The 15,057-nt window shown below is 37.9% G+C and overlaps 1 protein-coding gene and 1 non-coding gene across 2 annotated transcripts; one reads left to right on the top strand and one right to left on the bottom strand.

Moving 5' to 3' along the window:
- Positions 1-7,942: 7,942 nt before the first annotated feature.
- Positions 7,943-8,386, top strand: LOC127123193 (secreted RxLR effector protein 161-like). Its single transcript, XM_051053440.1, has one exon. The coding sequence runs from the start codon at positions 7,943-7,945 to the stop codon at positions 8,384-8,386; it is 444 nt and encodes a 147-aa protein (XP_050909397.1).
- Positions 8,387-14,527: 6,141 nt separating this feature from the next.
- Positions 14,528-14,634, bottom strand: LOC127124423 (small nucleolar RNA R71). Its single transcript, XR_007803916.1, has one exon. It is a non-coding gene; the product is annotated as a small nucleolar RNA R71 (small nucleolar RNA).
- Between the last annotated feature and the right edge of the window lie 423 nt (positions 14,635-15,057).

Raw genomic sequence — 15,057 nt, forward strand, 5'->3', positions numbered from 1 at the left:
GTAACTTAGCTAATGCATGATATACGAGGGATCATTTCCCATTGTTTTGGGTAGTATAGATATTAGTAGAATGTGCTAATACTGTGGTTGATTATGTGGCATGATGTGATATGCTTTTGCGATAAAATGTATTAATGATGATGATAACATGACTATATGATGATATTGTTGCTATGTTGATTATGATGCATGCTTGGTGTGCATGCATTTATGAAAGGCCGATGCCTAGTGATGAACGGACTGAGTTCCAATGATGTTGTTGACTCCGGGCTTGTTGAGAGGCTTGGTTCCTTGCGGGGAACTCGGATTCTATGGTGATGAATCTGGGAGTAGTGATCCTGTAGTTGGTCACAAAAATGGGTATACCGAGTCGTGTTGAGTCATGCATGGGTGTGTGCATTGCATTTGATATGTTGTTTTGTTAATGTTCATGAGTATGTTGATTATGATGAGCTGTTGTTTTGTTGATATGTTGTTTTGTTTTGTTTATGATGAGCTGTTGTTTTGTTGATTATGATGAGCTGTTGTTTTGTTGATATGTTCATGAGTATGTTGTTTTGTTGATATGTTGTTTTGTTTTGTTTATGTTTATATTTCTGTCGTTATATTATTATTTAATAATGTAATTCTCACCCCTTCTGCATGTGTTTATGTTCATCTATGATGGGCAATGTGCAGATAAAGAGGAGTAGCTATTGTTGAGGTTTGAAGAATAAGTGTAGAGTTATTCTACAGAGTCGAGTCAAATGCTCTGGTCATGTGACACCGGGGTTATGGGATTCGATAGATAATTGAGTATTATTTACGTTGTTTATGATGACTAATATGTTGAGATGTTTTGTTGAGATACTGTTGACGCATTATTATGAATTGTCATATGATGAATGATGATATTTGTGTTGTTATCCGCTGCGAAATTTTAATAAAATAAATATATGTTTTATATTGTGATGCGATAATTGTTATGTTGTAAGAAATGTAAACTCTTCTACATGTTGTACTCTGATAATCTATTTAGATATGTATTTTGGGTAGAAAGGTGTTACATTAGTGGTATCAGAGCATTGTCAGTCCAGTCGAGTCATAATGTGATGTTTTCCCTGTTGGTCGATTAGTGTAAATGACACTGTCGATATTTAACGGTGGTGGTTGTGTTGTGCAGAGTATGGCTGGAGAAAATGACCGTGCGATTGCTGAGGCTTTGGCTGCTATGGCGCAGGCTATGCAGGCGCAGCAGAATCCGCCGGTCGACGAGTTTAAGAATTTGGGAAGGTTTCTGAAGAATAACCCTCCTACATTCAAGGGGCGCTATGATCCAGATGGTGCTCAGATTTGGCTGAAGGAAATTGAGAAGATTTTCCGGGTGATGACGTGTACTGAAGCACAGAAGGTGCAGTTTGGTACGCATATGTTATCTGAAGAGGCTGAAAACTGGTGGGATAACACTCGTCAGAGAATTGAAGTACCAGGTGCTGAGATGACTTGGGAAAGGTTCAAGACGGTCTTTCTGGAGAAATATTTTCCTGCTGATGTGCGATGTAAGAAGGAGATGGAATTTCTAGAACTGAAGCAGGGTAACATGTCTGTTGCTGATTACGCTTCGAAGTTTGAGGAGCTGGTACAGTATTGTCCTCATTATAATGGTGCTGATGCTGAGGAATCCAAGTGTGTCAAGTTTGAGAACGGGTTGCGTCCCGAGATCAAACAAGGTATTGGTTACCAGGAGATCCGTAGGTTTCCTACACTGGTTAACAAGTGCAGGATATTTGATGAAGATAGCAAGGCTAGGACTGCTCACTACAAGAGTCTTAGTGAGAAGAAGAATAAGGATCGTGGTAGTCCTTATGCATCTCCGAATGGTAAAGGTAAGCAGAAAGTGGTAGATGCGAAGAAGCCAAGTGGGGGAGGATCTCCCATAGCTGGTAAATGTTTCAAGTGTGGCGAGCCAGGCCACCGTGCTGATAGCTGTACCAAGAAAGTGCTGAGATGTTTCCGATGCGGTCAGGCTGGTCATAGAGTTACTGAATGTAAGGATGCTGGTCCGACATGTTTTAATTGTGGCGAGAAAGGCCATATCAGTTCGCAGTGCTCGAAACCGAAGAAGGCGGCTACTGCAGCTCATACTACTGGTAGGGTGTTTGCTCTGAGTGGGACTGAAGCTCCTAAAGAAGATAATCTGATTAAAGGTACTTGCTTGATTAATAATGTTGAATTGCTTGCTATTGTTGACACTGGTGCTACTCATTCGTTTATTTCGTATGAGTGTGCGACCAGGATTGGTGTGATTATGTCGTCCCTAGGCGGAAGTATGGTGATAGATACTCCTGCTAATGGTTCTGTGAAGACTTCTGTTGTCTGTCGAGGTTGTCATTTGACGATCTTTGAGAGAGAGTTCATGGTTGATTTGGTGTGCTTACCCTTGCACCAAATTGATGTTATTCTGGGAATGAATTGGCTAGAATTCTATGGCGTGTTTATCAACTGCTATAGGAAGACGGTGCGGTTTTCTGAAGTTGGTGAGAATGATGAGGCAAGATTTCTATCTGCTAGGCAGGTGGGGGAATTTGTGAAAGATGAAGCTCAGATATTCGCTTTATTTGCGTCTCTGCAAGCGGATAAGAAAGTGGTAAGTGTAGATTTGCCTGTTGTCTGTGAATTTCAGGATGTGTTTCCGGAGGATGTAAGTGATTTACCTCCAGAGCGTGAAGTCGAATTTGCCATTGACTTAGTACCAGGTACGAGTCCAGTGTCGAGGTCTCCTTGTAGAATGTCGGCAACTGAATTAGTTGAGTTGAAGAAGCAACTTGAAGAATTGCTTGAGAAGAAGTTTGTGTGTCCAAGTGTTTCTCCTTGGGGTGCACCAGTATTGTTAGTGAAGAAGAAAGAAGGTACGATGAGGTTGTGTGTCGATTATAGACAGTTGAATAAGGTGACTATCAAGAATCGGTATCCATTGCCGAGGATTGATGATTTGATGGACCAGTTGGTTGGAGCTCATGTTTTCAGTAAGATTGATTTGCGGTCGGGTTATCATCAGATCCGAGTGAAGTCAGATGATATTGCGAAGACTGCTTTCCGTACGAGGTATGGTCATTATGAATACACTGTGATGCCGTTCGGTGTGTCTAATGCTCCAGGTGTGTTTATGGAATATATGAATCGTATATTTCATCCGTACCTTGATAATTTTGTTGTGGTGTTCATAGACGATATATTGATATATTCCAAGACGGAAGAAGAGCATGCAGGACATCTGAGAATTGTTTTGCAGGTGTTAAGAGAAAAGAAGTTATATGCAAAGTTATCTAAATGTGAGTTCTGGTTGAAGGAAGTGAGTTTCCTTGGCCATGTGATTTCGAGTGGTGGGATTTCTGTTGATCCTGCTAAAGTTGTTGCTGTATTACAGTGGGAGACTCCGAAGTCTGCTACTGAGATACGTAGTTTTCTGGGTTTAGCTGGTTATTATCGCAGATTTATTGAGGGCTTCTCTAAGTTGGCATTGCCGTTGACGCAGTTGACTAAGAAGGGTCAAGTATATGTGTGGGATGCAGCTTGTGAAGCGAGTTTTGTGGAGTTGAAGAGGCGGTTGACCAGTGCTCCAGTGTTGATCTTGCCTAATCCTGGTGAGTCCTTCGTTGTTTATTGTGATGCTTCCTTGATGGGTCTTGGTGGTGTTTTGATGCAGAATGGTAAAGTTGTAGCTTATGCTTCTAGACAGTTGAAAGTTCATGAGAGGAATTATCCTACGCATGATCTAGAACTTGCAGCTGTTATTTGTGTTGAAAATGTGGAGGCATTATCTGTATGGTTCCAGATTCGAAGTGTTCAGTGATCACAAGAGTCTGAAGTATCTGTTTGATCAGAAAGAGTTAAATATGAGGCAGAGAAGGTGGTTAGAATTACTGAAGGATTTTGACTTTGAATAGAGTTATCATGATAAGAGGAGAAAGGCACTTGAGTTCCAAGAGGGAGATCATGTGTTCTTGAGAGTTACTCCGACGACAGGTGTGGGTAGGGCTTTAAAGTCTAAAAAGCTTACTCCGAGGTTTGTGGGTCCGTATCAGATTTTGAAGAGGGTTGGGGAAGTGGCGTATCGGATAGCGCTACCGCCGTCGCTTTCTAACCTGCATGATGTGTTTCATGTATCTCAGTTGAGAAAATATATTGCGGATCCTTCGCATGTTGTTCAGTTGGATGATATCCAGGTGAGGGATAATTTGACCGTTGAGGTGTTGCCAATTCGGATAGATGACCGAGAAGAGAAGACCCTGAGAGGTAAGAAGATTGCTCTAGTGAAAGTTGTTTGGGGAGGTCCAGCTGGTGAGAGCTTGACTTGGGAGCGTGAAGATCAGATGAAGGAGTCGTATCCGGCTCTATTTGCTTGAGGTATGTTTTCGAGGACGAAAACTTCTAAAGTGGGGGAGAGTTGTAACACCCCGAATATTGTTAGATTAATTTAAATATTATTTAATATAATTATTTGAAGGTGAAATGAATTATTAAATAATATTCGAGAATTATTATTATTATTATAGATGTCATTTATTTTAATAATAATTAAATAAATGGAATATGAAGAGTGGAAGGGTAAAAGTGGAATTGGATAAAAGAGGCCAAGGTGAGAACTCAGAGTTTTTTTTCACGTATTTTGCCTCAGAGTCAGAGAAAGGGAGAAGCGCTGAAGAGAAAGAGAAGGAAGAGGAAAAGGCCAAAGATTGCTCGGAACTTCCTTCAATCCAAAGAGGTAAGGGGTCTGAACCTTATTAAATAATAATATGTTGAAAATGGTGAAATATTGAATGAACGAAATTGGGATTTAATCGAAGAAACTCGTAGAAATTATATGCAATGATGTTAGGATTTGTGAAATCGAATAGGGGACTATTTGTATTAGGTGATATGAGTGATTTTGTGTGAAATTTGGACTGTGGAAGGATAAATTGGATAGATCTCGTAGCAGAGAAAGCCATTGCAGATCTGGAAATCTGGTTTCTGGTCATACGCGTATGGCACTAGGCAATACGCGTATGAGATGGCTGGTACGCGTATGGCACTAGGCAATACGCGTATGGATGATGAAGATGATGTTTTGAACATGTTTTGGTCTCTGTTGGTACGCGTATGGGAAGGTGATACGCGTAGCATACGCGTATGGGCATGGACAATACGCGTATGGATTTGGGCAGGCGTGGGCAATACGCGTATGGGCATAGGCAATACGCGTATGGGCAGACTTGTGGTTTTCCTGGGCTGTTGTCGTGCAGTTGTTGGTTGTTTAGGCTGAACGAGGTAACTTAGCTAATGCATGATATACGAGGGATCATTTCCCATTGTTTTGGGTAGTATAGATATTAGTAGAATGTGCTAATACTGTGGTTGATTATGTGGCATGATGTGATATGCTTTTGCGATAAAATGTATTAATGATGATGATAACATGACTATATGATGATATTGTTGCTATGTTGATTATGATGCATGCTTGGTGTGCATGCATTTATGAAAGGCCGATGCCTAGTGATGAACGGACTGAGTTCCAATGATGTTGTTGACTCCGGGCTTGTTGAGAGGCTTGGTTCCTTGCGGGGAACTCGGATTCTATGGTGATGAATCTGGGAGTAGTGATCCTGTAGTTGGTCACAAAAATGGGTATACCGAGTCGTGTTGAGTCATGCATGGGTGTGTGCATTGCATTTGATATGTTGTTTTGTTAATGTTCATGAGTATGTTGATTATGATGAGCTGTTGTTTTGTTGATATGTTGTTTTGTTTTGTTTATGATGAGCTGTTGTTTTGTTGATTATGATGAGCTGTTGTTTTGTTGATATGTTCATGAGTATGTTGTTTTGTTGATATGTTGTTTTGTTTTGTTTATGTTTATATTTCTGTCGTTATATTATTATTTAATAATGTAATTCTCACCCCTTCTGCATGTGTTTATGTTCATCTATGATGGGCAATGTGCAGATAAAGAGGAGTAGCTATTGTTGAGGTTTGAAGAATAAGTGTAGAGTTATTCTACAGAGTCGAGTCAAATGCTCTGGTCATGTGACACCGGGGTTATGGGATTCGATAGATAATTGAGTATTATTTACGTTGTTTATGATGACTAATATGTTGAGATGTTTTGTTGAGATACTGTTGACGCATTATTATGAATTGTCATATGATGAATGATGATATTTGTGTTGTTATCCGCTGCGAAATTTTAATAAAATAAATATATGTTTTATATTGTGATGCGATAATTGTTATGTTGTAAGAAATGTAAACTCTTCTACATGTTGTACTCTGATAATCTATTTAGATATGTATTTTGGGTAGAAGGGTGTTACATTTTCTACCTTCTGCTCTCAAGTGCAAAATAAGAAGGATCTCAGAATTGTAAAAGTTAGAAGTGACCACAGTGAATAATTTGAAAACAAAGATTTTGAAAAACTATTTGATGATAATGGAATTTCCTATGTTTTCTCATGACCTAGAACACCATAACAAAATGGAGTTATAGAGAGGAAGAATAGGACTCTGCAAGAGACGTCTATAACCATTAATCAACGAGACTAATGTGGCTAAGAACTTTTGGATAGAGGCAGTCAACAAAACATGTTATATTCAGAACATGATCTCTCTAAGACCTATTATGGGTAAGACTCCTTATGAATTGTGGAAGAATCTGAAGCCCAACATTTCATATTTTAATCCTTTTGGATGTTCTCGTTTTATGCTGAATACTGGGGATAATATGAACAAGTTTGATCCTAAGGCATATAAGTTCATCATGTTAAGATACTTGGAACGCTCAAAAGGCTATAGAGTATACAACACTGAAACACAGATTGTTGAGGAATCAATACATGTCAGATTTGATGATAAGCTTGACTCTGAAAAGTCATAGCTAGTTGAGAAATTTGCAAATATAGAGATCAATTATTTAGGTTCTAAAGGAAAGACTCCAGAAGCCAAAGAAGTTGAAGGAAAAGACCATGAAGCTCCTTAACCAGAAGCTGGTTAAGTTCATACTCCTCTAAGAAGGCACAAACAGAGATCTTCACATTCTGAAGAATTGATTCTGGGAGATGAATTTGAACCTGTCAGAACCAGATTCTCTTTCAAACTTCTGAAGGGACTCTTCTGGGTTTGGTGTCTTTGATAGAGCCTACATCAATTGATGAAGTGCTTTTGGACATATAATGGATTCTGGATATACAATAGGGTCTCAATAAATTCTCTAGAAATGATGTGCGGGATCTGGTTCCAATACCCAAATGAACTCACATTATTAGAACAAAGTGGGTCTTCAAAAACAAGCTAAGCGAACAAGGAGAGGTAGTAAGAAACAAAGCTCGAATAGTAGCATAAGGTTATAGTCAGAAAGAGGGGATTGACTATACAAAAACCTTTGCACCAGTTTCCAGGTTAGAGTCTTTTCATCTCTTAATTTCCTTTGTTGTTAATCATAACATCATCTTATATCAGATGGATGTTAAAAGTGCATTTCTGAATGTTACATTACTGAAGAAATGTATGTACACAAACCCTCTGGTTTTGAAAATCCTAAAAATCCAGATTTTTTTTCAAGCTTAAGAATTCATTGTATGGTCTTAAACAAGCTCATAGAGCATGGTATGAAAGACTAAGCAATTTTCTTTTAGAAAATGATTTCACCAGAGGGAAGGTTGACACAACTCTTTTTTGTAAGTCATTTAAAAATTATATTCTTGTTGTTCAAATTTACGTTGATGATATCATGTTTGGTTCTGCTAATGCTACTATGTGCAGAGAATTTGCTAAGTCAATGCATGAAGAGTTTGAGATAAGTTTCATGGGAGAACTTAAGTTCTTTATGGGGATTTAGATCAATCAAAGTCCAGAAGGAACATACATCTATAAGAGAAAGTACACCAAAGAACTTCTAAAGAAGTTTGACATGTTAGAATTCAAGATGTCAAAGACTCTTATGCATGCTACATGTATCCTTGAGAAGCATGAGGTAAGTGCTAAGGTAGAACAGAAGGTATTAAGAGGTATGATTAGTTCTCTTTTGTACTTGACCGCTTTTAGACCTGACATTTTGTTTAGTGTCTGTTTGTATGCTCGCTTCCAATCAGATCCTAGGGAGTCCAACTTAACAACTATTAAGAGGATCTTCAGGCATCTGAAAGGTACGATTAACACTGGCTTGTGTTATAGAAGATCTAAAGACTACAAGCTAATGGGTTATTGTGATGCTGATTATGCTGGACATAGACTTGAGAGAAAAAACACTTCTGGCAACTATCATTTTCTAGGAGATAATGTGATCTCATGGTCCAATAAAAAGCAATCAACAATAGCACTTTCAACTGTTGAAGCTGAATACATTGTAACCTCTGGATGCAACACTTAAATGTGCTGGATGAAGGCCAACTAGAATATTTTCAGATATATGAGAGTAACATTCCTATACTCTATGATAATACTTTTGCTATTTGTTTATCTAAGAATCCTATTTTTCATTCTAGAGCAAAACATATTGAGATAAAACATCACTTTATACGTGACTATGTTCAGAAGGGAATTTAAACCTAAAATTTACGAATACAGACGATCAATGGGATGATATCTTTATAAAGCCCCTTGCTAAATATAGGTTCATTTTCATTCTGAAAATTTTGAAAATGGACTTATGTCCAGAATGAACAAGATGTTTTTCGCAGAATGTTAATCTCTTAGAATTGAAAAATAAGACTCTGAGTTTTGTTGGTTGTTCTGAACGCATGAGTCTTCTGAAGTGAGAAGGTTTCATAATTTCATATGTATCCAGTTAGAACTTGTTTGGTTAAACAAATATGCTTTTTAGATACTGAACAGGTTCACATTAAATAGTTATCAATCAGTCTCGATTAGTGGAACAGTTTTAAGACAATTGTCTTAGAAAACTCAACCGTTTCTGATATGATGATGTGACATGTTGAGTAAATAAATATGGGATTAGGTAAAATCTTCATGCTTGAACCCTTTTTAAGAATTTTTGCTTTTCTCGAGACTTTTGCATGATTGCAAAAATCTCTATTTTAACCCACTTCACTCACTTCACTCACTTCACAAACTTTCGCTATTATCATAGCCTACACTTTCTCTCCTTGAGCTTAACAATTTTCATCAAACCCTAAAACCCTTTTCTTCATCAACAATGGCAACTTCACAATAATCTGCTCATCAAACTCAAGAACAACAATAAATTCATCAACAAAGTGTTGCTACAACTCAACGGACTGACCGAGGTTCTTCTTCATCACAACCACAACCTCAAATCTCTCATCTACTTCAGATAGCTTCATCAAGATCTTCTTCAGGTCAATTTGTTCAAACTGGAGATGTATATGATTTTCCTGAAATCACTTTGAGTATTCCTGCAGAAAAACTGGAAGTACTTGGTGAACTCTTGGTTGAGTTTGAAAATATTATGAATAGTGGAATTGACCTTCTTCTTCCTGTTGTTAAATTTTAAGGTTGGGAAAGTTTCTTCAACCTTCTTAAAGGCCCCGTTTTATTCAACCCGGTGAGAGAAATCTGGATACATGCTAAATATTCTCCTTTCCAAGTTACTTCCTTTATTTTTGGAAAGAAGATTGTCATTTCGGAAAAGATCATTTCCAAACTCATTGGTCATGATGGGTCTGGAATAAGGTGTGAACAAATGGTTGAAAAGGAATCAAATTTAACTTAGATGTCTAAAGTGATTTTCGCCACTGGAAAACACTCTAGTAAGATCAAGAATATTCTTCCTCATTTGAAGGTTTGGGCTAGAATCCTTCTTGGATGCATTCATCCCAAACCATCAACTAACTCCCCTGACTACATCAATGGTGATAAATAATATATCCTTTACTATATTGAATCTGAAAAGAAGGTGAATCTTCCTGCACTTCTGTTTCAACATCTAATGGATATTTTACGGGACACCAGATATGGTAGCAAAAGCACAAAGAGCTACCTCCTTATGGGTAGGCTGATCTCATACATTCTGATGGAGATCCAACTGATTGACTTTCTAACAGATGATCAGTTCTCCAAAGGCATGCAACCTATGGCTGTTAGGATGCTGAATGCCAAGGTTATGAAGAATATGGGGATTATTATTGAAGTGATAAGTCCTCCTGCTGAATTGCCCAAACATATCATCCTCAACTGAAGGATTCCTTTGAATGATTTCCCTATCTTCTCAAAGCCCCATCCACTGAAAGAGGTGGTAGAATTTTTTTAGAAGTTTCATGTTGATGCTCTTCTGGAAGCTTATGAAGTTATTTCTCAAAAGAAGAGGAAGACTGTTAAGAAGTATTTTGATCAAGGATGGCCAAGAAGTTTAAGGCTTCTAGGGAGCATCAGGATACTTCTGCTGAAGAACCCAGAGCCTCTGAAGCTACTTCTGCTGGAACTTCTTCTGGAATGAAGACTCATTCTGAAGCTCACCGTCCTACTATTGTTTACAGTTCATCCATTTCATCAACCACACCCCTTCATCTATCTCCTTCCCACATGCCTCATCACAAGGTTTTTACCTTCCTTCAATCACTCTTCCTTACAATGTTTCTTATGATCTGGAACCAATTTCTTCTAAACCAATTCATACTTCTGCTCCCCAAACCTCAAATACAAATATCACTATTCCACCACCCTCACCATTTATTTATGAAATTCTAACTTACACTATCTCACCAACTCCTCAACCACTATTACCACCTTTTCTTGTATCCCTTTCTCATTCAACTGGAAAACCCTTAACAACTAATCCCCACTCACTCTGACATCCCTATTGCAGAATCAGACGTTGATTCTAATACTGAGTCAGAAGTTGAACTCATAGCTCTTCCAAATAGAACCCCTCAACCCTACTCTGACCAAATAACCTCTCAAACCAACATTGACCCTACACCCTTGAATGAATTGTTTACTCATTTTGAAGGTGAGGCTGATGGCAGACTCAATGCTCTCACTAAGGCTTACACTTCTAACATCGACCTCTCTGAAGTGTATGCTCTGACTAACAACTTCATAAGTTAGATCGAATTTAGATCTAAAGAGTTGGATATTGCTTTCCTGAAGGAAGCTAAAAGGAACTTTCATGCCATATTCTTTGGTATTGTTGAACCTTTGCTTTAGAAGGTTCCTCCGACACTTCTACTTACTGCTCTAGAAGTGACTCTACCTTATTCTCTAGACCAGAATACTATGGTTGCTTCTGAGACTACTCTTGAAGTTGGAAGTAACTCTGGACTCAAGAAGACTGTGAATTCCGAGGAATTCATTTTGAAGACTTTGGAGAATTTGGAGGCTGAGAATTCTGAATTTAAAGAGAGACCCAAGCATCAGGATGAGAAGACTTCAAAGATTGAAGAGTTGCTTTGAGAGATCTTATCATGACTACAACCCCCTCATAAACCCTAGTTTTTAAAACTTTATGTCGTCTTTGTTTTTTCCTTCATTTCTATACTGAGTTATCTCTTTTAATGAAATAAAATTATATTATTGGTTTAGTTTGTCTTTTATTTTATCTTTTTGAATGATGACAAAAGGGGAGAAAGAATAACTCTGATTTTGATATATCTAATTCCAATTCTGAAACCCAAACATGTCTTTATATGTTATGATATTGGTGATTCTGAGAACTTTGAAAAAAGTTCATCATGTTAACCAAGTGCTCCAGGTTCTAAGGAATTAACCAAGCAAGCTGAATCAAGTTCATAGGAACCAAGATTATGTTTAAGAATCAAGCTAATGTTCTGGATAGTTAACTAAGCAGTTTGCAGTTAACCAGACATATTCTTGTTTCTAAACAAAGTTCTAGTGATCAAGGTTGAACTAGGTGTATACAAACTCTAAATCATATTTATACAAGTTATGATAACAACCAGACATGAGGAATACAACCAGGTTATAAAACCAAGACTATGAAAGCTCCGACAAATCATGCTCTATGACGAGATTCATATCCAGACTTTCTGACACTCAAGCAAGGATTCTGACTGAAATACTTATGTACCAGGATTTATCCATTACTGGGAAGTTACTTCATCCATTACAACCAGGCTTCTACCTTATGGGAAGATAACAACCACACTTCAGTAATCAGACTTCTGCCTTATGGGGAGTTATTTCTTTCATGCTGATTGAAATTTTTATATGTGTTAATATTATTTTAAGTCTTAAATTCAGTGGGAGCTTGTAAATCTAACTTTGATTTTTGAAAAATAATTTTTAATAGTATAAAATTCAGGGGGAGCTTACTGATAACGCGAAAATACATTGTATATTTGCCTTGATTTACACTCAAAAATCGTACCACTTTCATTTATATTCTGATTATTCCGCAAGTGTTCGAGTTATTTTTGCAGCTATTTCAATTTCCATGCTTAAATGAGCAAAGTATAGAAAAGGAAGGAAAAGAAGAAGAAACAGAAGAGAAAACAGCAGAAAAGCAGAGAATACAAATCATGTGCATGTGACGACCGTCACAAAGCCTGTCACGACCGTCACGCCCTAGGTGTCACGACCGTCACAGGCCCATCACGACCGTCACAAGGCCAAAATTAGCGCATTGAATCCATCAATAGAAGTGATCCACACACCATTATTTTTCATTCCTCAGCCACTTTCCCGTGGATTTCTCACTCAACCAAGTCACCCTTCTTTCTCTCAACTTCCAAGACCAAATGGAGAATATAAAAGGATGGAAGTTGGAAACCTACGGGCGCGCTTAATTCTCCTCCCTGAAGCCAGCTTTCAAGATTTTTTCCTACGCTTTATTTTCCACATCAATTCTGTTTTACTTTTATTTTTCTCCAGCAACATTGTTTCCTTTTACCATTCAGAGTTTCCATTTTCCCTTTCCCTTTCTGCTTTTCATTTAGCCAAAGTAGTAGTTTCCTACACTGGGAAACTATTGCAATTTATTTAATTTAGTTTAAGCAATTATTTCGAAGAAGCAGAATCCTACCGACCTGTGGAGGACTGCTCAAGTACTTCAAGATTCGACGTATTCTATTAATCCAATTTCCAGGTTTTTATTCAATTATTATCGCCATCGCTTTATTATTATTATTATTATTATTATTATTATTATTATTATAATCATGTTTTCTTTATTATTAATCTGTTTATGCTCGTTTTTGTTTGCGTTATTTAACATGTCTGGCTAAACTACCGGTATCGGTATGTAAACAATTTAATTAGACGTGATTTAATAATAATCGGTGTAAAACTTCTTTTCGGCTGTGGTTTTTAATTTAAATTTAATTAACTTTGTCACAAGAGTGAGAAGCTATTTAATACGATTTTTCCACGAGAGTGGGAAATTAACTAAGGTGAGAACTGACAATCGCGAGAGCGTGAGGGTCGAACTGGATAGTAAAAACTAGGCATTGATTTTAAATACAGCGAGAGCACTTTAAAAGCAATTAGAATTTATTTATTTTCAAAAAGTATTTTTAACTTCAAATGGGACAGCGAGAGCATACATTCTGACTTAAAAGTATAGTCCGAGTCAACAATCACGAGAGTGTGAGATAAAGCCTTTTAAATAAGTATTTTCTACAGAAAGATATTTGGTACTTAAAATATACACCAGTGACTTATGGAATCCCTGACGATTAATGCGTTGCATACTGATATCCCTCTGTTAATATTTCTAAAACTTAACTTACCTTAGATTTAATTTTTGTTCAACAAAACCTCTAAATATCATTCCCCTTAGTTAAACATAGTAACGTCGATAACATTAGTTTGACCATCGGTCCCTGTGGGTTCGATATCTTTTAAAACTAAAACGACTGGACTGTGCAATTGCAGTCAAGTACCCGATTGACTATATTTTATATACAGTCACGACACGTATCAAGTTTTTGGCGCCGTTGTCGGGGACCTGATTTAGTCAAATAGTGCGATTCTTTCTTTGCGCAGTATAGGCTAAGGTAAACTAATTTCCTTTCCCTTATTTCCCCGATTGCATGTCAAGTACTCGCTCACAAGGCGAAAACTTAGCACCACCAATCGCAGAATTAGAGCGCTTCTTATATTTAAGACGCCGAATATTAGAGTACCAATGAAGGTACGATATTCCCGATATCTTCTTTCCTACTACTGAACCAGTTGAAAAACCAACCATGGCTACAATAGAACCACAAAATCGTCCTCTTAAGTTCTACGCTACCCCGTCCCAACAAGAACCTCACAGCAACATTACTGCCCCTGCTATCAATTGAAACGATTTTGAGCTGAAACCCTCATTATTGTCAGCCGTCCAACAACATCAATTTGCTGGAAATCCTACGGACGACCCTAATGAACATTTGACCAAGTTTGTGTAGTACGCAGACACTATGAAGGCGAATGGTGTATCTCAAGATGAGATAAGACTATGCCTTTTTCCTTATCTCTAAGAGACAGAGCTTGGGCTTGGTTGCAATCCTTTGCATCCAACTCAGTTACTACATGGGAAGAACTGAAGAACGTTTTCTTATCCCGATATTTTCCGCTAAGCAAAACTGCTATGCTGAGAGCTCAAATCAACAGATTTCGACAAAAAGATGTAGAATCTCTCTACGACGCGTAGAAGAGATGTAAAGACATGATGAGGATATGTCCACATCATGGTCTCGAAGACTGGGTGATCATTCACACATTTAACAATGGGCTTCTGTATAACACAAGACTGACAGTAGACGCTGTCGTGGGTGGTGCACTTATGGAAAAGCCATACAACGAAGCCTATCAACTCATTGAAAACATGGCCCAAAACCATTGCCAATGGGGAGGTGAAAGAACTTTAGTAGAAAAGTCCCAAACAAAAAGTGGAATGTACGAAATCAGTAGCCTTGACCATGTCCGTGCAAAGGTAGATGCCCTTGTTCAAAAGTTAGACAACTTGACCATACCACCCGCAGTCACCGTGGCTGCCGTGACTCCAAATTATGAGTTATGTGGAACTCCTAGACACACTGCACCAGAATGTCAGATATTAGCAGGAGTCCCAACCTATCAAGTGAATTACGCACAAGGAAACCCTTATTCGAATACATA

This window comes from Lathyrus oleraceus, chromosome 2 (genome assembly GCF_024323335.1).
Source record: "Lathyrus oleraceus cultivar Zhongwan6 chromosome 2, CAAS_Psat_ZW6_1.0, whole genome shotgun sequence".
Taxonomy (NCBI): domain Eukaryota; kingdom Viridiplantae; phylum Streptophyta; class Magnoliopsida; order Fabales; family Fabaceae; genus Lathyrus; species Lathyrus oleraceus.